We start from the raw sequence: 25,601 nt of genomic DNA on the forward strand, positions 1-25,601 counted from the left end.
CCCTGAAATGAAGAAGTTCACTAAAGTCCTGCATATCAGCCAACTCACTGAGCCCAGGGGAGAGAGGAAGCCCACCCGTAACATTTTTGCCTCGGGCCATGTGAATCTTATGGCCCTGGCCAAATGAGGGATGCACTTCTCGTTCTCACTATTCATAAATTCATCCATTACCTTCAGGCTAATTGTACTGTCAAATATAACATAATTATATTTCAGAAATATTATTTATGTAAATGAATTACCTGTACCAGGAAATCTGTACAATATTATCTCTGGACCATTTAAGTAAACACTACCGAACCTTTGTTTGCTAAAAAGGGATTTAACTGGAAGCAAATCTATTTTATAACTTTAATGATGTAAGATTCATAAATTCTCTATGAATGATTAACACAGATGATTCATGAATACTAAAATGCTCTGTTTGTTCAGTCTGCGTGTGTCTCCGCTCACAGGTGATATCCAGTGCCAGTGGAGGTTGCCCTGGATACACGCTAAAGGGAACAGACAAAATCATCTCTGCCTGCAAAGCACTATGGGACACATTATATTTCATGTCCCTTTGTCTTTTGATGTGACTGAGTGTTCTATCTGGTCGACAGTGGTGATGATGTAACCATGACACTTTAAAAAATAACTGGAGTGTGAGCATATATTCATGAAGTCCTTCAAAAGGTTTTGTGGGAGTCTGGAGTGTGATTGAGAGAAATCATTTTTCATGGTAAAAAATTATATGATCAATAAGTTATGACAACATATGTTTTTACATTTCTTTAACTCATCAAAATAAGATATATAACATTTTTAAGTCAGTTTAATGTGATTTAAGTTGAAATGACTTAAATATCCAAGTTGTTTATACTTAAAAATTTAAGGCAGCAACTGTTTTTTTTTTACAGTGCATGGGATTGCACTTGAAGTCTACCTTTGTACTTTCTCCTTTCTGCAGCACAATAATCTAAACGTTTGTAAACGAGAGCTAAGTATGGCTCAGAAATACGCAGCACAAAACACCCCCTCCCTACAGTTTAGTATAAAAGCATTGCTGTTTATGACAGGTTCATGAGGCTGTTATTTGAAATGGTCGATTGTTGTCTATAGTGAACTTGACTGTAAATGACCAAATTTAAAAGCAGTGCTATTGACTCCTTGCCATTCACACTGCACAATCAATTATGACAGAAATCTAAGCGGCCTGTAAGGACCATTAGTCTATTGCATGATAATAATTGAATCCAATATGCAACTATATCATGTATAACCTTATTGTTGCTATTTGACATTAAATGTAATAGTAATAAAAATATTAGTATTATTAACACAAATTACATAACATCAATAAATGGTAAATTATATTTCTAACAGTCAGTCTTTGATTGACATTGACATCTTTATCGTCATGACAAAATCCTCCACTGGGTTCCTTCTAATCTTGAACTATCCTTCAAGTGTTGACTCAGTAGTTTCCATTCATCTCATATAGCATTACTAAAGAGGATGTACGTCATGCACCCTAAGCACACTATTCAGCAAAGTATATTTTGCATTTAAACATTGTTTAAAAACAGTTTGCCTGATAAAAGACAAAAAAAAGTTGCAAATGTTCATTGTATAAAAATGCAGTTGGCTTTTTGATTAATGCCATTAGATTGCACTTTTGTTCTGTTTTATTGGATGATTGCTCTGCAGAGATGCCCCATCTTGTGACACAGAATGAGGACAGTTCCAGGTTTTTCAGTCAAAGGATGGATGGAACCTTTTCATATGTCTGGGGTTCTCAGAAGCAGAAGTCATTATAGCTGGTTATACTTCTAGTGAAACTAAAACAAATATGTATAATTTATGCGTTCCCATTTACCCCAACAGCCCAAAAAACACGATAGCATTTCTAGGTGAACGTGATTTCATTAAATACAACATGTTCCTGGATCAACATCTTGGAGAGTGGGGACGGTTGCAATATGGCTTATTTATCTAATCAGGACCTGGAACCTCTAACCTGGAAGAAAGCAGCCACATGTGATCATTCCTTCTGCAAAAAAGAAATTTCATGTTAAAAAAGTGATTTATTTATGATCAGATTTTTTTTCATACTGTCTAAACTGTTTGCGTGAAGCATTGTTAAGTCATCATTTTAGTCAGTGTTTTCTAAGCTTCTAAAAGGCATTGCATGTGTCAAAGTTATTGTGTCAAGCTGACATAGCAAGTTTTATCATGGCTGTCAGTGTAGAGACAGTTGCAACATGTACTTCAAATGTATTGTAATAATTTACCAAAACATGGTTGTTACTTGAAAAAAAAAAAAAGTTTCTTCCTTTTACAAGTCTTTGCCTTTATACAGCCAGTTTAACTTAGTGAAGACCCTGTCTGTGCAGAAGTAAAATAAATACATTTGAAAATGATGTTAAAGAATGATTTTATTAGGATACATGTTAATGAATGTTGCAGCCCTCCCCTGTTATGAGGTCAGTTGCAACATCTGACTTTATCTATTCATCAAGTATAAATTGTAGGCCTACATGTTTTATCATATGCACATGTAGCAACAGTGTGAGTGGGTAGCTGACAGATGTGGGTAAGCCTATATTGTATTACATTTTTGGCTTTCCAATACAAACATTCTCTGAGAAACTCAAGTAAATGCTAAAAGTGTTGCAACCGTATACCCACTCTCCCCTAAATATACATTTTATTTTATGATAATATATTGCATAGCCTATAGGTCAATAATAGGCTACTTTAGCGGTTTAACAGTGTGAAGCTAATACAAAAAAAAACACAAACGTAAGAAATATTATGTAATACGTTTCACCTGAAGAGGTAGCAACACGCTGCCGAATCACCGTCAGTCGATCAGTAGCCTGACAGTCTGTACAAAAAAAGAAGTAGCCTATTATATTTTATTAAAGGTTTGTATTAAACCAAAAAATGACTAGTAGCGAAATGTGCCAAGACTTCCGCGACGCACGAGACGAACAAACCCATCAGAATCAGAACGACGTGAAGGAAGCCAGTGAATAATCTGAACACTGCACGTAACAGCAATCAATGACATGCGATCGCTCCTCGAGGCGCTAATAGAGTTGGGACACCCAGCCCTTCCCCTATGCGATTTGTGCACCCAGCGGCGACGGCGCTCATTCTACACACCACAGAGAGAGAGGAGCGATAAAATGAGCAAAAGACGTTAACTGTAAGCGCATGTGTGAGCAATAATTAAGCGTTTATATGCGGGTCTCTCCGTCGCACTGAAATGCGGTATAGCTAACCGGTGCGGCGACGCGCTTGATGTCATCTGAGCTCAGGCCAGAACAGGTTGGTGGACCTGGGTTTGAGAGAAGGGATGAAACAGTCACGGGGATTATTATTATTATTCTAGCCAGAGGGGCAGTTTAATACTTCCTGGATTAACTCTGTCGTAATCGGAACGGGCTACAGTGGAGCAACGCGCTGCTGATATTGTTCGCCCGTTTAAACGCTTCATTTAAATATAACCTACACTGTTGCGGGACTTTTGACAGGTGAACGAGGCTATATATTAGAAGCAGAGGTTTTTGATTTACCTTAATCCACAAATCCTCAAAGTGGTCTTTCCTGAAGAAGCACCTGTATTTGAGAGGATGCAGATCCACTGCCTAACACAGCTCTGATTCTCGAGGACAAATTTGGCCCGTTTTCACCGACAGCTGTTTCATATGGGCGAAGCGAGAACTCGGTTCCCTTCGTGTTGGACATGGGCTCGCTGTCAAGATAACGGGGTGTCCGATCCAGAGCGGGAGAAACGATGGGCAGAACTGTTCGATCAGCTGGATCTGAATAAAGATGGGAGGATCGACGTGAATGAACTGCGCACCGGATTAACCGCACGGGGGATCCTTCGCAGTGAGGTGGACGAGGTGGGTCCGGGACCTTAATAGTTGTTCACCCTAAACATGCTGTAGCCAAGTTATGATGAATGGGAAACATCTGAAACCTCAGCATATACCATTTTTGATAAGACCAAACGAAACTTAAGCTTACTTTAAGCAGGAGTAGCCTAAAACGTACCCAGCATAGGCTACTGTGTCTTCGACCAAGGACAAATGATCCCGTGTAATTTATTTAAGAGTTAGACTTTCCACGCTGAATATTGACAAACCTCCAGACTAATGTTGTTGCTTGTGTAGGACAGACCTGAAAGTGTTGTGAATCAGGGCGAGCTGTGACGTCATAAATGTAACCTTGTGGCTCTCAATCAGGGGGCCTGGGCATATATAGATAGATAGATAGATAGATAGATAGATAGATAGATGCAAAAAATACTTTTAAAAATTATTTAAATTAATAAATTATTATTAATAGACATAAATAAACTTGTAAACTGCATCATATTCCGTTTTATTTTTCCCCAGTAACTTGTTTTAAATGAAGAACGTAAGTTCTGAAATACAGAACATAACTTCTGTAATCACAAAATGGATTGTGGTTAATTCATTTTCAAGTAACTTTATCATAATTATCTCAGCGTAGATAATTGAATATTGTGTTGGACAACAGGCCTACATGTTCAAAAATAAGAAGTGTCTACCAGATGGGGAATGTTGAATAACACCTCTAGATAAACTTAGAAGCATAAAAGATTGCACAAATTGCACCTTTTTTTTTTTTTTTTTTTGAGTTTAATAGTAAATGAGATGATTAAAATTGATGAACTGACACAATTTAAATTAGCCTAATGTTTATATTAGTCCTGCATCCCCACTATTGGTCTTGTGGTCCAATTCTGCACTTTTGTTTTTAAAATTAATTTACACGGTTTAGGCAGAAGTTGTACATTTAAAAAGATATTTTAACACATAGAAGACAAATATGAGATAGTTTTATAAACATTTTAGGCACCTGGTGCAAAATAACAGAGCTACAGATGTTGAAACAAAATGTGTGGCGCTGCTGTTTTAGAAAGTGATGTCATATAGTGATCCAATCATATGCCATAAACAGCAGAAATAAATCTGCACCACTGGGTTAGGCTGCTTGAGTTCAGGGACTGTAAGTGCACTTGATAGTGCACTTGATCAACACACTGACAAGGGAAAGAGTTTGAAATATTGACAATTTATTCACTGATAATCTTATGATCTGTATACTTATTGGTTCCACTGAAAGCATCTTTTACAAGACTGCAGTATATTTGTTGACTTGATACAAGCAGAACAATAATCACTGGTTGGCATTTCAACTTGAGTTGAGATAAGTGCAAAATTTAAATTGATGCCCAAATTAAACAGTGCTGACCTTAAACATGTGAGATCTTAATGCCATTTAGGCTACCTGAAATGTCCATTTTTATTAAACTTGCAACACAAAATATAGAGCACCAACATTTAAATTTTCACTCCTGTTGTGAACAGCCTCGTTCTTGCCATGCGACTTGAAAAACAGTGCATATATGTTGTGTTGTGACGATTGCATCAGCAGGTAGTTAAGGATACACATCGAGTCCTGAGATGAAACCATGAAAGTGCCATTAAGAGAGTAACTTGGAGCAACACTGTATGCCAGTGGTACGTCTGTGCTGTTGGGTTGTGTGACTGTGTTAGTCATGTGCTGTGATGTAAGAAGAGAGATTAGCTCTTGTGTTCACAATGTGTTTGCGACTGGAGCCGCCAGACTACTGGCAGGGCTTTGCACAACCTTGCATCTATAAGCTCAGAGCAATGCCTCTTTCTCTCTCTCCATTTGCTTTCTGTTAGTTTCTCTTTGTTCCTCATTCACGGGTATGACCACAGATGCAGTGTTAAATCAAGTTCACATATAACTCCTCCATCAAACCCTCACAATCTTGCCCTTAACTGCACTTTCCGCCCCCTCCACCCCTCAGATTGTACGTGTGAGTGACACCAATCATGACGGCCAGCTGGACATTGAGGAGTTCACACAGTATCTGCGCACACACGAGAAAGAGCTCCGACTTATGTTCCACAGCCTGGACCGCAACAACGATGGTCTGCAGATCCTTATCCTTTCACACATTATAATGTTAACACGCGACATCACTGTAACTGCTACCTCATAATACTTCACTGAAAATGCACATTTCCATTTTGCACTATTGCTTTTAAAGTGTTAATATAACTTTTGTGTGTCTTTGCCTAGTATATGTCGTCATAGTATCATTCAAAAGTTTGGGGTCAGAAATTGTATTTTTTGAGAAAAAGAAAAATTAAGATTGTCCGATTAATTTCGATTGTCCACTTTAGACATTCTACTAACTATAAATAACTTTGCAACTACATGTCAGCCTACTCTCATTAGAGTATTAGCAGACTGTCTGCTTAATATCTGCTAACACCTTATTTGGATGATCCCTCAACAGACATTCTACTGACAATAAGTTCATTTTTAAGTGAATGTGTCAATCTAATCAATCTAAATATTAATCTCTATTAATACTCTAATGAGAGTTAGTTGACATGTAGCTCTTAAGTTACTTATAGTAAATAATATATCTAAAGTGAACTATCAAAATAAAGTGTAACCAAGATGTCTATTTTAAACAACTGCTGTTCTTTTGAACTTTCTGTTTGTCAAACAATCCAAAAATGAATCACATTTTTTTTCAAAACTATTAAGCAGCACAACTGTTGATAAGATGATAAGAAATATTTCTTGAGCACCAAATCATCATATATTCATGATTCCTGAAGGATCATGTGACAGTGAAGACTGGAGTAATGATGCTGAAAATTCAGCTTTGACACCACTGGAATGAATTACATTTTAAAATATATATAAAAATAAAAAACAGTTCTTTTGAATTGTAATAATATTTCAGAGTTTTACTGTATTTTTTATTTATTTGTTGTATTTCTGATCAAATAAAGGCGAGCCTTGGGGGCAGTTGTGGCCCAATGGTTAGAGAGTTGGACCTGTAACCTGAAGGTTGCGGGTTTGATTCTCAACACTGGCAGTAAATAGCTGAGGTGCCCTTGAGCAAGGCACCTAACCCCCAATCGCTCCCCGGGTGCCGCAGTGAATGGCTGCCCACGGCTCCGGGTGTGTGCATTAACTTGTATGGGTTAAATGCAGAGGACAAATTTTGAGTATGGGTTAACATACTTGGCCTTCACATGTCACTTCACTTCATAAGAGATCTCTTTCAAAAAATCTTACTGACCCCAAATTTTGAACAATAGTATATCCTCTGCGGTCTATATAGAATAAGAATTAAAGTATTTTATGGCCTCAGGTCACATAGATGTTGCAGAAATTCAACTCTCCTTGCACAGCCTTGGAGTGAATGTGTCCACAGAGCAGGCCTCCAGAATCCTGCAAAGGTTAGAGCACTTCAGCTTTTCACAAAACACTGTGCTTTAATGTTTTTAGTGCTTGATCAATGTCGTGTACACAACTACCTCCCACTCTGGCTGTGTTTTCAGAAGACTTTAAGATGTTTCTTGTGTGATGTGTCTTGTCACATGTGTTGAGTCACACAGTTTCAATAGGCATAGAAAAAGCTTGTTTTTAACTATTCTATATTCCTTTTTGTGTGTCAGCATAGACAGAGACGGCACTATGACCATTGACTGGAATGAGTGGCGAGACCACTTCCTGTTTAACCCCCTGCACAACATGGAGGACATTGCCCACTACTGGAAACACTCTCTGGTTTACTTCCAGCTCTTTTCAGAAATTAGGCTTGATATTCATATATATTTTAGAATGTAAACTTCATCTGTCTTTTGAATCTGTAATGTTTGTGTCAGATATTGGACATTGGAGAACAACTGACGGTGCCAGATGAGTTTTCGGAGAAAGAGCGGCGTACAGGTGTGGTGTGGAGACAGTTGGTGGCTGGGGCAATGGCAGGAGCCGTTTCGCGAACAGGAACTGCTCCTCTGGATCGTCTTAAAGTTTTCCTTCAGGTTCAGTCAGTTCTTAAAGAGGCCATATTATGCCCTTTTACAAAGTCTTGATTTTATTTTTGGGGTCTACTAAAATAGGTTTTCATGCTTGAATGTTCAAAAAACATCATGACCTTGTTGCAGCACCTCTCCTCCCAGTCTGTCAGTAATGCTCTGTTTAGTTCATGTCTTTATGAAGCCCCTCCGCTCTGATTGGTCAGCTGGTCAACAAACGCTTTAAGTGTGTTTTGAAAATGCCACGCCCCTTCCATAACCGCAAATTTCAACACACCATTAAAGCTACACTGTGTAATTTTTTAAGTTGATTCTTAGCAAAAAACACTTTGTTCTTTCAAAATGATATGTGCTCATTAATGTGTAATTACTTCTACAAACTAATCAAGTATTCTCGTAAGCGTAGAATCTGCCATTTAGAATATATACGAGCGAGTCGCTCGAATGGCGGCAGCCATGTTGCGCCTCCATCTTGAAAATACATTAGCCAAAGAGGGACATACCTGGAAATTCGAGCTTCGCCTTTCGCGTTTTTACACTCAGTGGCACCGTGACGAATGCGAGGGGGAGATTACTCGCGACTGCCGGCAGATTTGAAATAATACGGCCACCGTAGGAGTTAAAACGCCCTCGAAATGGGAGGGGCTAGAAAGTAATATTCAGTTGGTCATAAACAATTTCACCGCTAGATGGGAGAAAATCCTACACAGTGTAGCTTTAACGCAACTCAACCAGGCCTTGCTCCTTTTTTTTGCGATTGCCAGGGGCGGAAATTATTTAAATGAGCGATATTGTGACGTGTTCGTTCCTGAAAGAAAACGATCAAGACTACAATCAAAGCGTTTGAGGGAGTTCAGAAATAGTGCTTACTGATAAAGGGAATATCTGAATTTGTAGTGACTTTGTGCTTTGTAACTTTGCAGACCTTTATATGTACAAACAACAACATTACACACTAAAAATAATAATAAGTCCTCTTTAAAAGTGTTAGAATGAAGTTTTGTCTCTATGAATTAATTGTTGTATCAAAGAAACTCAACAGAAATGAATAAATCCTTTGTTGGCACTGGCAGTTGTGAAAAGTACATTACTCGTAATGAAAGGAGTGTGAACTGAGTGGGTTTTCAACAGGTCCATGGCTCAAGTGGTGTGAGTTTGTTGGGTGGCTTGCGTGGAATGGTGCAGGAGGGAGGACTGAAGTCCCTTTGGAGAGGCAATGGCATCAACGTCCTCAAAATTGCCCCGGAGTCAGCTATCAAATTCATGGCTTATGAGCAGGTAAACAAACCAGAATACAGTAGCTACACATTTTAAACCACTCTGTTTTTAGAGGCATATTGTCTAATATTAGTAAAAAATTTCAAATGTCTTGTGTAGATCAAATGGCTGATCAGAGGCAGTAGAGAAGGTGGCTCTCTAAGGGTTCAAGAACGTTTCATTGCTGGCTCTCTGGCTGGAGCTACTGCTCAAACCATCATCTACCCCATGGAGGTAAGAGGAGGAAATGAGAGACATGAAGAGACTTTCAATTTTCAACTATATAAGTAATGTAACCACAGACCTTTTTTCACTCATAAATCAAAAACCGGCATTCTAAAAACCCATTAGGAATTCCTGAATCCTTCCTGAATTAGCCTTCTGGGTTGGCTTACAAATTTACATCAAGACTAAATGGCTTTATAAGGATAAGACATGAAGAATTCAGTTGCTTTACTTCTAAATGTATTGTCTTTTTTATCATACGCACTTCTACAGAAATTGTATAAAGTAGATAGATATAAACAAAAAAAGATCTGTCCCAGTTTTAGACTATGGACAAAATAGGACGGAAAAACTTCAGTATAAGCTGTCAAGCTGATATTATAATTATAGATAGATAGACATTAGTACAGTAAAATATACATTTATAATGTTAAAAAAGATTTCTATTTCAAATAAGTGCTGTTCTTTTGAAATTGAATTTCTATTCATCTAAGAATCCTGAAAAAAGTTGTCCCAGTTTCTACAAAAATATTAAGCAGCACAACTGATTTCAACATTAAATTATCATATTAGAATGATGATGATTATCATGTGACAAGGAGTAGTGATGCTAAAAATTCGACATCACAGAAATAAATTACATTTATTTTAAAATACATTCAAATAGAAAACAGTTATTTAACTACAGAAAAGAAAATTCAACTCATATTTTGGATTTTCATTAAAAAAAAACAGTTAGAGGAAGACACTTACAATGGAAGTACAGGGGAGAGGCAGTAAATATTAAAATACACACTGTTTTAAAAGTATAACCAAAGTATATGTGTACTATGCTATTATTGATACTTGGATGATTTGGATTATCAAATTAAATCTTGCATTTGACCTGGAACATTACTTTAATGGTCTTACTCATATAATGTCTGGCAGTAAAAGTATCCTATTGTCTTAAGTAGTGTAGTTTTTTCAGCTGCTAATGTAAAGTACAAACAATAGAGAATCATGTAACAGGGGAAGCTGTTTAACAAAGCTGTTCCTAATTGCTGTTTGCCTGTTTACTCGTGTTGTTCTAAATGTTCAAAGAGTCGAAAATGAGCTGGGCCTAGTTAACAAATACAGATACAGATTGTCTTTCTATTCCTGGTGTGCTTAAGAAAACAAGTTTCTTTTTTTAGGTTCTAGTATTTATTTAATGAGGCAGATCAGTTCACATTTTGGAAGACAAATCCTCTATTTATTTATTTAGAGATCTTGGAAGGAGTTTCTGCAGCTTAAAGTTAAAGTCACCTCCAAACTTATATTTCTCAATATTCTCTTTAATTATTAAATTTTTTTAAACTTTCTATATGTTTACTCTGTTCCTTCCCAGGTGTTGAAGACGCGTCTAACCCTCCGAAAGACAGGACAATATTCTGGCATGGCAGACTGTGCCAAACAGATACTGCGTAAAGAAGGAGTGCGAGCGTTCTACAAAGGCTATGTGCCAAACACACTTGGCATCATCCCTTATGCTGGCATTGATCTGGCTGTTTATGAGGTATGGCTGTGTGTGCGTATTTTAACACATTTAAGTGTTCGCGAATGCCTGCTGCCACTGACAGGCTGTGGGAATTTATCATTCTCAGTTGCAATGGTTGGTAAATTAAAATGTTTTGTATTTTATGTTGCTGTGCAATTCTCTCTTTCTAATAACTCACAGGTCTTTTTTCAGGTGATTGTCTTATTAACCCCATGACATTGTTTATCATGTGACAAAAACGTTTTATTTGGCCAAGGACGCATTAAATTAATCAAAAGTGACAGTGAAGACATTTATAATGTTACAAAAGATTTCTATTTTAAATAAATGTTTTTCATTTGAAATGTATCTGTTAAATTAATCAATCAAAGAGTCATTTTACACAAAAATATTAAGCAGTACAAATCATCATATTAGAATAATTTGACGACTGACACTGACGACTCGATTAATGATGCTGAAAATTCAGCTTTGCAATTAAATAACTGTATAATAATTTTTATAAAATATATAAAAATTAACTTATATATATATATATATACTATACTACCTATATATATATATATATATATATATATATATATATATATATATATATATATATATAGTATATATACTAACCATACTAACTAACTAACTACATATATATATATATATATATATATATATATATATATATATATACATAACCCTAACCCTAACCCTAAGCCTAACCCTAACCCTGTCTGTTCTCATCACATTATTCTGGTTGTTTCGTTCATGTTTCAAGTAGATGTGTTCTGAGTATTTTGTTTTGAGTTTGAATTTAAGAAATCTACAGCTGCAGCGAATAGATCCATATATATGTATAGATGACATATATATATAAACAATATTGTTTTTGTATAATATTATATTTTGAAATATATATATATAAAAAAATATCTGAAACATATTTATATCCCTCCATATTCTCTGTTATTTTGACAGACTCTAAAGAATGCTTGGCTACAGCGGTACTGCATGGGCTCAGCTGATCCTGGGGTTTTGGTGCTGCTCGCATGCGGCACTGTGTCCAGCACATGTGGGCAACTGGCTAGTTACCCGCTGGCTTTAATCCGCACACGCATGCAGGCTCAGGGTGAGCGAGAGGAAATGCAATGTTATTCTGATTATGTTGTGTGTTTTTTATTTTTATGAAACCCATAAAAAATTTTCACAAGAATGAAAATATTTTAAATGAAAATGTAACCTCACTCCTCCCTTTCTTCTGGATAGCTTCAGTAGATGGTGTTCCACAACTGTCAATGGTTGGCCAGTTCAAGCACATTGTGTCCCACGATGGCGTTTCTGGACTTTACCGTGGCATTGCCCCCAATTTCCTCAAAGTCATTCCTGCTGTTAGCATCTCTTATGTGGTTTATGAGCATATGAAGAAAGCACTGGGAGTGGGATCCTAAGGCAGAATCAGAGTGAAAAAGAAAGAGAGAACCTGTATTAAAAAAAGGAGCATTAGGGAGGCACAGAACAGGATAAGGAAGACATAGTCAATGAATGACCTAAAAACCTACTCTACATCATACACAATTACATTCCCATTGCAATTTACACTTCAATAGGATGAAAAGACAGTTTTGGGCTGAGGCAATCATTAAGAACAATGGCTGTGTTTAGAGTATGTTTCTCTTTGACTGGCAGCTTGTAGACCTCAGGTTTATTGTGCACTATAAACAGCTTCTTATCTTCAAAGGTGAACACCATACATAGTACTTCATTTTACGTGGAATGTAATGTCATTGGCGGAATTATAAATGTGGGGTAAGAAACTAATAGGTAATGAAAGACATCTAATGACAGAGAATGATGGTGAAATAGTAGGCCTATTGCAGTATTATATTTTTTTATAAATGGCAACCAAAGTTTCCCTCCTAAAATTGACCAAAATATTGAAGAAGGTGTTTTAATGTACACTGGGGAATAGAATATTTTAAATAGTCTCTCCTGACCGATGTTTCATAACATTTACGAATGAGTGATAAATTGTAAAGCATGTTTATACAGGGATTTACATTATTGTATGACTTTTTGTATTTTTGTAAAGGTCAGCGAGAGTTAAGCATGTCATATGCTACAATTTAATGATCAAGAATTGCACTCTTCAAATGATTGTGGAAATATTTATATCTTATATCTTATTTATAAAAGATCATGATGTTCTGCTGCTTTGCTTTTTACAACCTTTTCTGATATTTCAGGCCTCATTGTTGTGTAGAGTAAAATACAGGATTTAGTGTTGCCTTGAACAACTTGCAAATGGAGCAACAACAAGGGCATTATATAAGATGGGGACAGGGCTGTTTCTAGAGGGGAGAAAGGTGGTGGGTGGTGACTACAACAACCTGCACTGGGGCCCCGAAGACCCTGGATGGGGAGTTTATCAGTAAAGTTGTGCATTAGATTTGGATGCTTTGTGTTTGTTAAGGAATGTGCTATGGTGAATGATAAATGTGGCTCAAAGTAGTATTAATCTGTTCACAAAGGGCTTTTGGTAGTGCATGATGTCAGAGTCACAAGTTGCATGTTTTTACGTGTTTTAAGAGCTCTGATTGTCCATATCAAAAAATATGCAAAGCACTGTTAGGCCTATATTTAAAAATGACAAGGAATGCATGTTTATTTAACATAAAACATGACTGGTTTTACCAGACTCTAAATCAGAAACACATTATAGAACTACTGGATTTACAGGACTAAACAACAAAAAACAAAGTCAATTGTTTGGTTCGGTAAAGAATGAACTAATTACAATTTTTGTATCACATGTCATTTTGTAGACTATAGTGGGTATTCAATCCAACTCCTGAAGGTCCTTGGGCCAGTTGCATAAACTGCTAAGACTAGTCTTACAATTAAATTTTTTTTCTTAAAGACCGTTCATAACTTTTTAAAGTCAGTTACATGAAAATGTACATTTGATAATCAAGAGTACAACTGACTGTCCCTTAATTAACTGCTAGTGGTTCATACTAGATCTTAAGACACTGTTTTAACTGTTTTAGCTGCATCTAATTCAGATTTTGCTGAATGTAGTATTTTGAGAAATACATTTATAACTTATCTTAGAAAATAATTACCTCTGGAAACTTTTTTTTTGTTGCTTTTATGCATTGCATTGAGAGTAGTGTGCCTTGACATGCTGTGTTCATTTTAAAATATGTGCATGCTGTGTAGCCAGTCTGGCAACGATTCCCTGCTTTTTTATGTATAAGTGAGAATAAATACATTTGAGAGGTTATTAAATATATACTACAGTACAAAATAAAATGTTTTACTCATAAACCTGTCTCAGAATCAAAATTTCCTTTCAAATGTTGTCATTAAAATCAAAAGGCCATTTAAAACAGATAACACTGACTGAATTATGGGTGGAGACCGGGGAGTGTTGTAATGCAGGGTCAATTGTAACATTGTCAGAAAAGAGTCAAGTCAAGTCAAGTTTATTTATATAGCGCTTTCACAATACAGATTGTATCAAAGCAGCTTCACAGTATTAAATTAAAACAATACATCAATGTTTGTTTCTAGTGGAAAACGTCCACGTTTGTAATGCTGATCAATAGTATTGTTGATTGATTAATTAAATTAAATATCCCCAAATATCCCCAACTGAGCAAGCCAAAGGCAACAGTGGCAAGGAACCGAAAAACTCCATCAGGTGACCTAATGGAGAAAAAAAAAACCTTGGGAGAACCCAGGCTCAGTCGGGGCCAGTTCTCCTCTGGCGTTTATGAACTAGAGGTCGGATTTAACTGTAAGATTAAAAGTATTATATGAATGCCTGGCTGAAGAGATGCGTCTTTAATCTAGTTTTAAACTGGGAGAGCGAGTCTGAGCAACGAACAGTATCAGGAAGACTATTCCAGAGTTTTGGAGCTAAATGTGAAAATGCTCTCCCTCCTTTGGTGGACCTAGATATCCTAGGTATGACCAAAAGCCTCGAATTTAGTGATCTTAAAGAGCGCAATGGATTATAGGGCGATAGAAGATCGGTTAAATAGACTGGAGCTAAGCCGTTTAGGGCTTTATAAGTCAGTAGCAATACCTTGTAATTAATACGGAACTTTATAGGTAACCAATGTAGTGATGATAAAATTGGTGTTATATGATCATATTTTCTTGATCTAGTTAGAACTCTAGCGGCGGCATTTTGGACCAACTGTAGCTTGTTTATTGAGGATGCAGGACAACCGGCTAATAAAGCATTACAGTAATCTAGTCTCGAGGTCATGAATGCATGAACTAACTTTTCTGCATCAGAAACTGATAGCATGTTACGTAGCTTAGCAATGTTTCTAAGGTGGGAAAAGGCTGTTCTTGTAACATATGAAATATGATTTTCAAAAGACAGGTTGCAGTCTAATATAACACCCAGGTCTTTTACTGTAGAGGATAAAGTAACAGGACATCCTACTATGTTAAAGTTGTATTGTGAGAGGTTTTGTGGGTGGTTTTTTGAACCGATGATTAGTACCTCTGTCTTGTCTGGATTTAATACAAGAAAATTCCGTGTCATCCAATCTTTTATATCTTTAACACACTCTGTCAATTTGGATAATTTAGCGTTTTCATCCGGCCGTGATGAAATATAGATTTGAGTGTCATCAGCATAACAATGGAAACTAATTCCATGTTTCCTTATAATATTTCCAAGTGGCAGCATATATATTGAGAATAAAAGAGGGCCTAACACAGATCCCTGCGGCACTCCATAGTTTACTGGAATAATGATCGATTTTTCTCCATTTAAATAGACAAAATGGTAGCGGTCAGATAAGTATGATCTGAACCAGCTTAATGCTTGTCCTTGAACACCAGTATAATTTTGTAGTCGATCTAAGAGTATTGTGTGATCTATAGTATCGAACGCAGCACTAAGATCAAGTAAAACTAATATTGAGATACAGCCTTGGTCAGAAGCTAAAAGTAAATCATTTGTGATTTCAACGAGCGCAGTTTCAGTGCTATGATGAGAGCTATAGAGATGTCATCAATATCATACACAATCACCTTTTTGAGCTCACAGGAGAAGTGGCATGTGACTGTGAGCAACACTGTAGATTTTATGATAAAAAATAAATAATTTAAAAAAAACTGATTTTCAGGAAGGAAAATCAAAATTATGTTTTGCCTAGCAATTGTATTATAAGATATCCTACAATTATTTGACTTACATTAGGCTACCTAAAATAGCTGTTTCTCTAGTTTAATTTGATACTTTTCATTCACGCTAACTTCAAATCCACATGCTAAAACAGTATCTATGTTTGGGGTGGGGAAAGTTGTAACAGTTCATTAAAAATGTAACCAACCCCTTATACTGATTCCAATGAGTCCAGTTATCAATTAAGGCAAAGTCAAAGAGTTTTTTGTAGCATCAATGGATTATGGTAATTGTGTTTTGATTGTAGTTTATGCATGTCTTCTTATCAGGTAAAAAACATTAACCGCCTCATTAGAGCACATCTGTTTTTTTTTTTTTTGTGCACATCTTTAGAATGTATGCGCATCATGGCGTTTCCATACAGTTTTTATGTGATATTGCAAAATTCACATACAAATAGGCGCATGGCAACATACAGTAGCTAATGTGACTGAATGTGACAGGAATGCAGTACACACACAAACACACAGTCCAACACAAAGTCTAAAAAGAAATACAATAGGCCTATAATGTTTTTTGTCACTTAAAATGGTTGACCTTATTCAAAAGTGATTAGTCTTTGTTCTTCAATAAAGTTCTTGCATAAATTAGATAGTGTAGATTTTATTTCAGCAAACTACCTCTCATTGTTACATCTGTCCCCATGTTACAACTCATCCTAGTAGTAGGGTAGGTTGTAACAACAAAACTCTTTGTATTTGACACTAACTCCCATAATCTGTGATTGTGTAGTACATGTCCAATTGAGTTGTGTTTGTAGTACTGATGCTCAAACTAAAAGTGTTACCACCATACATTAAACACCGGTGAGGTCAACTCTTTAACGCTTACTGACAGGTCAGCAAATTATTAATTGGGCAAACTATTTATTTAATAACTTTCCTTCACAATCTATTACTTAGAGTCTAATTCTACAGGAATAGCAGGGGGAAACATTGTAATATTACAGTGTTTCCCCCTGCTATTCCTGTAGAATTAGACTCTAAGTAATAGATTGTGAAGGAAAGTTGGTGAGTATGGAAAGTGAAAAAAAAAATTAATGTTCAGTCATAAATACATACATACATAAATGATAACTGAATTCAGTTAATTATTTTACTTTTGCTGTCATTTGAGCACCAACCAGTTTCCAAAGCTGTGCACCTCCTGTCCAGTTAGTGGCGGCATTACTTCTGTTGAGTTGTCAGTGCATGCATGGAAAATGCCGTCGTCATGTCCTGTTTACTCCATTTTGTTTCTGCTAATAGTTTAGTAGGTGTCAGTGTGCTGATTGCGGAAAAGCCTGCTAAATAAATCATGGGGAGAAAAAAGAAGAAGCAGATGAAGCCCTGGTGTTGGTATCCTTCTTTTAAAGCTATCGTACTGTTGTTCTAAAATTTTCGCTTGGTTTATTAGAAGGGATTGACTCACTTCCTGTTTACGGATGGCTAATGCATTGTTCGCATGTTTCTATGATATCAAGGCTGTGTCTCAAAAACATACTGAGCTATGTGCTTTACTCCCAAGACGTCAAAGGCGCTTGAACGCCCGTTTGATCGCTGAGTAAATATTAAGTCACAGTCCAGACTCCAGTCTTTGTCCTTATTCTTCAGCTGGTGATGGTGGATCAAACGCGTTATTATAATGAACAGTCAGTCGGTCATTATCACAAAATAAACCTGGTCATGGTGACCAGGACCTCGGTGTGAAGCGAAGACCTACCAATTCACTGACTTGATACATCATGATATATCTAACGATAGAGATTGAAATGATTTTTGTTTATATGTCTGGTTACTTGTAGGTTAGTGCAACGTTTCCGCTAACAAAAATTACCATTATGTTAATAACGTGGAGAACAGTCAACAAGGAAATAAACAGTTTCATGGTTATTATACAACAACATTTGAATGCTAAATTGATCATTCACAAAAAAGTTATGTTGATAGTCATATATTAAACAAATGTATCTGCTTTCATAGCCATTTTAGTGCCTAAACTTCACACCATATAGCTATCATCATACTATGGCAGTGGTTCTCAACCATGGGACCAGGGTCCACTTGCTGGCCAGATTATTTTAAATCAGACAAAACAAAAGCTGTTAAATAAGAAATTCCTTTATTTTTAATTGTTTGGCTTTTCTTTTTTTCTTTTTTAACAACCATGTGTAGAATATATGTGGAAGAGTACTTTTAAAAGTGTGATTTCTAGAACTGCAAAAGTCCTCTGAATGAATAAAATATGTATTTAGTTGAAGTGTAAACTCTATGGGCATTTTTATAATGATATTCATTTTCCTCTAAAATGTTGTATCAGGTAGAAAAATCCTTATCTTCAATCCTTATTCAGTAAATCACAAAGAACTGGAGAATGTCACAGGGCCTTTGCTTATTATAGTGTAAAATGGGGTGAACGTGTAGATGAAAAGGTTGAGAACCACTGGTGTTAATGAAAGAACTGGGCCAAAATATTTAAGCATCCTTATGCTAATAATGTTGCCTTAATGACACTTCTGGCTTTCTGTTATGATTTTTTTTTTCTTGTTTATATGACTTTAACCGCAAACCCAGGTACTGTAACAGGGATTTTGATGATGAAAAGATTCTCATTCAACACCAGAAGGCCAAGCACTTTAAGTGTCACATATGTCACAAGAAGTTATACACAGGTCCTGGTCTGGCCATCCACTGTATGCAGGTACATATGCTATTGGGATTTTGTGTATATATGTAATATGTTTACTGTATGTCTTAAACTTTTTTGTTTGTTTATTGAAGGTTCACAAAGAAACTATTGATGGTGTCCCTAATGCAATACCTGGAAGGACTGACATAGAACTGGAGATCTATGGAATGGAGGGTATTCCAGAGAAAGACATGGAGGAGAGACGACGTGTACTTGAACAAAAAACACAGGGTAGCACATTTAACTTCGTATTACTTATGCTCTTTTTGTAGCCCACGTAAACCCATAATAACAATATGCCCCTGCTTTGTGTAAACAGAAAATCAAAAGAAAAGACAGAACCAAGATGACTCTGATGAAGATGATGAGGACGAAGAGGCTGGACCCTCCTTCCAACAGCCAGCATCAACCGTACAGCCTCAGGCAGCCTACGCCCCCATGACTCAGCCAGGAATGGCCCCTGTCCCAGCTCCAGGGATGCCACACGGAAGCTACTCAGGTGTGCTTTGTAATAATACAAAACAACCAGTTCAAGCTTTTATGCATAGTATATTTATTATGCGTCTCCTAAATTACTTATCTCAAAGGAATGCCCCCAATGATGCCTGGTGTTCCCCCAATGATGCCAGGGATGCCCCCTGTCATGCCAGGGATGCCTCCAGGGTAAGCTTTCTGAATATTGCTCATCCATGTTGTAAACATGTTTCTTTCAATAACCTTTCCTTCCTGTTACATGTAATCAATAGCATGATGCCAATGAGTGGCATGATGCCACCTACACATGGAATGCCCCCAATGATGCCAGGCATGCCACCAGGTACAGGAACCTTTCAATTTAGTATATAAGAGAAACTTTTTTTTTTTTTTTTAGTTGTTCATAATGATTTGATTATTGTGGTATTACAGGGATTCCTCCTCCCATGGGCCATCACCCTGGCATACCCCACATGGCGCAGGCTCCTCCTACTACCACCCGGCCAGCTATGCCTGCCACCACAGTGTCCACGCCACAGCCAAGTGTCTCCAAGCCACTGTTTCCCAGTGCAGGACAGGTATGCTGCCCTTCCTTGCTAGTTGCAGAACCGAAAGGCATCTTAAGTAAAATTAAATGTCTTCATTTTTTCTGATGTCACTTTCAGGGACTGATTTGACTCATACCAAGGAAAATACTGTACGGTCAGTTTTTGGTTAGAAAGAGAGACCAGGATTATTAACACTTTTGCATCACTTCATGCTACTGACAGTGATGTTTTCAGGTTTCCAATGCTTCTGAACCAGGAGTCTCAAACTCAAAGCATCTAAGGCCCTGTTTACACCTTGTATTAAGATGCGTTTTGGTCGATCGGATCACGAGTGTAGGACGCTAGTTACATGTGTAAACGGGGTCTAAAACGTTTTGAGCTTGTCCACTTTCGACCACTTCCGGAGGTAGTCAAACTCATTTGACCGGATTGTTTTCATAGTGTAGACGCTCATGTGGTCGAATGTGTGCGAACAGCCACAAAAGATCTGATAAAGCCCATACATTTACCCACCCACTGACCCTCCCCTCAAAGAAATCAGGACAGAAGTGGTTGAAAGTGGACAATAAAAGTGAAAGTGTTTTCCAATAAAAATGTATGAATTCATAGTTACATACAAAGTTTTTAGGCTACTATTGCTTTAATTGTTATTAAATGAAAAAAAAATATGATAATTATTAGTTGTTTTATTAAAAACAAATCATAAAAAATTCTGGTGCATATATGAAATATATTGCTTTATTCTTTAAAAGTAAAAGTTATCCCTTTTTCTTTTTTTATCCTTTTTTTTTTGTGCTGTTGTGGAAATTCTCAAGAGACCAAAATGTGATATGGATAAACCTAAGAGGGGCTAATTTAAAAACCCCTCAGTGCCGGTAGTTTTAGAGCGCAGTTTTAAATGACCAGAGGTTCAGTGTTAAGTGTGTTCATGATAGTTTTTGTGAGCAGCAGTCATGTCCAGAATTAAACAGGGTGTTTACTGTGTGCTCTCTCTCCATGCTGCAGATGGGCACTCGAGCTCCAAGCACAAGCTCAGCCTCCTCCAGTCTGGACACTTTGTCAGCATCCTCTAAACCGCTGTCCCAAGTATGCAGTAGCTTGCTGACTCGGTGAAAGAGCTGCTTCTTAAAACTATTGATGGCATGTGACAGCAGACAGACCTCAGACTGCCTCTTAGAATAACTGCCTTTGCTCTTGAGGACATCTGTAGTGCTTCAGAAGAATCAAGAGATTTTTAATCGAGGCTTATAAGCGATAGACAGCTTGATTTTCTCATTTAAACTCAGTGTTTCTCTTTCTTTAAAATACACCTTCATAGTCACTTTTCATAGTCGCATTTTAACTCTGTATATATACAGTGGCCCCAAAAAGTATTTGGACTCATTGGGGCACTTGATCATGATCCACTTTTTACAACCAGAAAGTGTCCAAATACTTTATTTTGTTTAACATTTTGTGTTTTTATCATTTAAAACCAGTCGCTCATTCAGTGACCTTAGCTGGCAAGAGGGACAGTACAGAGTGAATTGAGGTAGTCAGTCCACAATGCCAGCGTCAAAACTTTAAATTTAATTCTGTCTGCAACTGGGAGCCAGTGGAGTGAGATCAGGAGGGGTGTGACATGGGTTTTGGCTACCGTGTTCAGGATCATCTACAGAGGTTAGTTGCGCTGGCTGGAAGGCCTGCCAGTAGAGCGTTGCAGTAGTCCAGCCTTGAAATGACTAGAGCTTGGCCAAGAAGTTGCGCCACATACTTTGACAAGAAGGGTCTGATTTTCTTAATGTTGCAAAGCGCAAACCTGCACGACCGGGTTGTTCGCTGAAATATGGGTGGATAATGTTATGCATGATATTAACTATATATACTATTTTGTCTTAATAAAAAATGATACACTTAAACTAAAGTGTAATGTACAGTATGAAAAAAAAATTACATTTAGCTCTTATGAAATTAGTGTTTCCAAATATTGTCTTTAAGTGAGTGTTAGATGGCGTTATTTTGCTTGAAGTGTGCTTGCTCTCTATTTCTAGATAAAGTAAATAACACTTGATTTGGTATTCTGTTATATCTTGCATTGTATATCAAGTGTGACTTTAATGCTTTGTGGGGCCACTGTATTCAGGCTTTTAAGAATCCGTTTTGCTTCTGTTAACTGTAGTACCTAAGTGCAGCATTGAGTTGAATCCCTGAATGTATCTAATCTGCACTTTTGTCTCACTTCAGGTCCAGCAGGCTGGTTCTGGTGTAGCAGTGAGCGCTTCTGCACCTCCTTCTGCTGCGCCAAAACCCACATTCCCAGCCTACACCCAGTCCTCCACCACTGCTGCTGCCAACACGAGCAGCACTGTGGCCAAACCGGGCACCCCAGTCACAAGTAAGCCCGCCACCCTCACCACTACCAGTGCAACCAGTAAGTTGATCCACCCTGATGAAGACATATCACTGGTAAGTGAACCTGTTTCTGTGCTTTGTCTTTCAAGCTTTGCAGAAATAACTGGTCAGCTATCAATAGTGCATGCTTGCATTTGATAAAACACCTGGTTCATTATCCCAGACTGTCTCGTTCCAAACCTGTGACTTTCTTTTCCTCTGCGGAACATAAATTCGAAGAACGTTTTTGTTCAGACAGTGAAAGTCAAAAAAGTCCAAAACAACACTGGACCCCAGTGACATTAATTTTTTACAATATCTTCTTTTACGTTCAACAAAAGAAAGAAAGAAAGAAAACAAAAAAGTCCATATTTATGTCTTACCGCCCTGCACGCTTTGCTTTATGTGTTTGACAGGAGGAGTTGCGAGCACAGCTGCCTCGCTACCAGTGTAAAATCCCTAGTGCGGGACAGGCCCACATATCTTCCCCACCAGTCGCAGCAATGGGAGGCGTGTTGCCCCCTCAGCAGGGCATTCCTGCGCAGCAGCCGGGTGTTAGGCATCCCATGCAAGGTAGGGTGCATATAAGTGCTCTCAGACTTTTGGATGCCCACTGAATATCAAAATAAGAGCGAAAATGTCTTGCTACTCTACTGTTTAATAGTTGTTATTCAGAAAGAATGCAGTTATCAAAAGTGACTGTCAAGTCATTTATAATGGTACAAAATATTTCTATTTTTTTTTACTTTCTTTATTAAAGAATCCTGAAAAAATGTATCACGGTTTCCACTAAAATATGAACTGTTTTCAACATTAATAATGTTTCCTGAGCTTCAAATCAGCATATTAGTCGGACTACTTGCACAGTCGGAATAAGTCACATGTAACCACGTCAATTCGTGTGAATTGGTCAAATCATTTTAAAATTTCATTTGGATTGTAAGGGGTGGTTTAAACCTTTTGTAATCCGATCGAGAGGACATGTACACACTTGATCGGATTGAAAACAGAAACTGGAAAGTACAGCGTATATGCAATGACATAGAAATGGTGTAATGATGATGTATGACGCGCAGAACGAGCTGTTCTTCCTGTCATATAATGAGTGTCTCGTCAGTCATTCTAAAATTCTACTTTTACTCTGCGTCTGTGAAGTGGAGCAGGACAACGTGCCACCAGTCCTTGTTTTGGGCGCGGAAGGACTGTTTTTACTGCTCAATCTAATATAAGGAGGGAGGCACAACAGTTCATGTGCTCGTCGTCTCCTAATTAGGACCCAAAATGAAAAAGAAGCAATGTAGGGGAGTAGAATGCGCAAACAGCCGGAAACTATTTGTGCGACTGCGCACATGTCATAAAAATCCATTCCGGTTTGAAGCTTGCGACATATTGACACGCGCATCAACCCAATCACTTTATTTAGTGTTCATGTAAACACTACGTTTGGATTCATCAATTGGAATGAATTTATTCCTTTTGAAACAAAAAGTGTCCATGTAAATGTAGCCGTTGAAGACTGTTATTTGTTTCTCAGCAGCCATTACTCCATTTTAAACTATATTAAAAATAGAAAAAAGTTATTTTAAATTGTAATAGTATTTCACAGTATTGCTGTTTTTACTATTTTTGATCAAATAAATGCAGCCTTGATGAACATAATATACTCTTTCAAAAACGTAATAAAATTCTTGCCAACCCCAAACTTTAGAACGGTATTATGTATGAGTGTGGAATCGCAGTGTAAGATAAAAGCAGATTTGTGTTATAAATGCAACTAATCAGTTTCTTCTCATGTAGGGCCATATGGTGCTCCACCTCAAGCAGTGCCTGGGTACGTCCCAGGAGGGATGCCACCGTATGGGCAAGCCCCACCCATGGTTCCTCCTTACCAGGCCGCTCCCCCTCGGCCTGCCATTGGCATGAGACCTCCAGTAATGTCTCCTGGAGGCCGATATTGAAGCGTCTTCATTAGGTTTGGTGATTCAACCATTTTAACATCTAGTGGCGTTCTTTACAATCCAGATCAGTAACCGTAACCCTTCTTGAAATGAGGGGATGGAGTAATCAAACTGTGTAACGCATGGGACATTTGATTTTACCAAGTCTTTTATTTGGACCTTCCCTTTGTTGCAGATCATACAGTTTGGCTTTTTTTCTCATGTTTTGTTTAGGTTTTTAGAAGTGAAGTGTAGTAAATATGGTTCGTAATAATTTGAAGCGGCTGGAGTTTCGTACAGCACCTTTATCAAGGCAAGTCACTGTAAATATACTACTGTACTAAAAGTGTGAAGCCTTCGCAGCACCCATAGGTGCTGTTGGACGTCCTGTCCCCAGCGTTGCTTGGTGAGGGCTTCAGATAGCTGTCACTGTTGAGTTTATTTTTCTGTGTCTGCTTGTCTACATTTACAGTGTTCTCTCTGTAGGGCCAATAACAAAAGGACTCCTGTGAATGATATCTGTACTGTTCCACTATGAATTGTAATAAACTATTGAAATCTAACGCCTGTTTTTTCATGAGCGAGTAAAGGACAACTCCATAAGGTTTGTACATCAATGATCCACGTGATGGCTGTTATTTGTATGAAAGCAGTGTTTAGCGTGTGCTGGAATGCATTTATGAGTGCGAGGAAAGCCGAAGCGTTTGCACCCACGTTTGATGTTCTTTCATATTGAAGTTCGAGTTTAAAGGGGTCAAATAATAAGGAATTACGTTTCTCTGATCTTTTGAAAGAAAGTGGTTCTGTACCGTGTAAACTTGATGTAACTCAATCAGTGATGCCTGTTTGGTGTTCGGAAGCTTTGAACACCCAGTAAGGATAGGATAGATTCCATTATTCCTGAACAAGATAAAACTAACAAGTTCCCTGAACTTAACAGTTGAGGGTGCTTAAGATGCTTCAACAGAAAGTCAATTCAATTGTAATGTTCAGAGACAAAGTAGAAACCGATCAATGAAAAGCTCAATTTTGACTATTTGGTGTGGGAAAAACAGTGGACCTAAATGTTTAAGACCCCTTTAAATGTTCAACTCCTTATGCAAGAACATATGGCTCTCAAAGAGATAAACAACCATTCAGATGGCAGTCTTCCTGAAGATCACCGTCTTGTGAAAGACTGAAATAACCCAAATGAACCGGCCAAAGCTCATTATTTGACTGTGATTTTCAGGAAGATGCAGGTAAGGCTGTGACTGTAGTTCCCTGTGGTTGTTGTCCTAAACTGAGGATTTCTCTTCTCCTTGTAGCAATGCCATGGGACTGGCTGAGGCAGAGTCTCAGTGTTGCCCTGCACAGGCTGAGGCAAGTCTCACATTTTCTCTCTTTACTCTCTGTATTCAGGGGGCCTCACAGTCATTTGGCTGTTGGATGCAAACGTCCCCAAACTTAGAACAAGTTTGGTGATGGCCCCCAGTTTTATTAATATCAGGGGAATTTTCATAACTA

The 25,601-nt window shown here is 37.6% G+C and overlaps 2 protein-coding genes and 1 long non-coding RNA gene across 6 annotated transcripts; 2 read left to right on the forward strand and 1 right to left on the reverse strand.

Annotated features, from left to right (window-relative positions):
* Positions 1–1,923: 1,923 nt before the first annotated feature.
* Positions 1,924–3,700, reverse strand: LOC311092780. The gene is made up of 3 exons (XR_014608290.1): positions 3,564–3,700; positions 2,813–2,869; positions 1,924–2,032 (listed from the first exon to the last, which is right to left on the reverse strand). It is a non-coding gene; the product is annotated as an uncharacterized lncRNA (long non-coding RNA).
* On the forward strand, positions 3,080–14,217 carry slc25a23b (solute carrier family 25 member 23b). Its single transcript, XM_084129580.1, has 10 exons — positions 3,080–3,896; positions 5,861–5,984; positions 7,229–7,316; positions 7,536–7,647; positions 7,746–7,904; positions 9,030–9,176; positions 9,276–9,389; positions 10,750–10,917; positions 11,869–12,019; positions 12,157–14,217. Exons 1-10 carry the CDS (start codon positions 3,696–3,698, stop codon positions 12,336–12,338), a joined length of 1,446 nt encoding a protein of 481 aa, XP_083985706.1. The 5' UTR covers positions 3,080–3,695; the 3' UTR covers positions 12,339–14,217.
* A 3,105-nt stretch (positions 14,218–17,322) lies between these two features.
* Positions 17,323–25,541, forward strand: znf207a (zinc finger protein 207, a). 4 transcript variants are annotated; one of them, XR_014608162.1, is made up of 13 exons: positions 17,323–17,436; positions 18,652–18,778; positions 18,859–18,997; positions 19,086–19,265; positions 19,354–19,429; positions 19,513–19,583; positions 19,673–19,818; positions 20,794–20,874; positions 22,012–22,233; positions 22,575–22,731; positions 23,956–24,130; positions 24,330–24,408; positions 25,403–25,541. XR_014608162.1 is itself a non-coding variant. In XM_084127874.1 (11 exons), exons 1-11 carry the CDS (start codon positions 17,396–17,398, stop codon positions 24,114–24,116), a joined length of 1,401 nt encoding a protein of 466 aa, XP_083984000.1. In that variant the 5' UTR covers positions 17,323–17,395; the 3' UTR covers positions 24,117–24,658. The 4 variants fall into 4 exon arrangements, 3 of the variants coding, with proteins under 3 accessions (XP_083984000.1, XP_083984002.1, XP_083984001.1); XM_084127874.1 differs by lacking the exon at positions 25,403–25,541 and having other exon boundaries at positions 23,956–24,658; XM_084127876.1 differs by lacking the exons at positions 20,794–20,874; positions 25,403–25,541 and having other exon boundaries at positions 24,330–24,658.
* Positions 25,542–25,601: the final 60 nt, after the last annotated feature.

This window comes from Abramis brama, assembly GCF_963993115.1.
Source record: "Abramis brama genome assembly, chromosome: 1".
Taxonomy (NCBI): Eukaryota; Metazoa; Chordata; class Actinopteri; order Cypriniformes; family Leuciscidae; genus Abramis; species Abramis brama.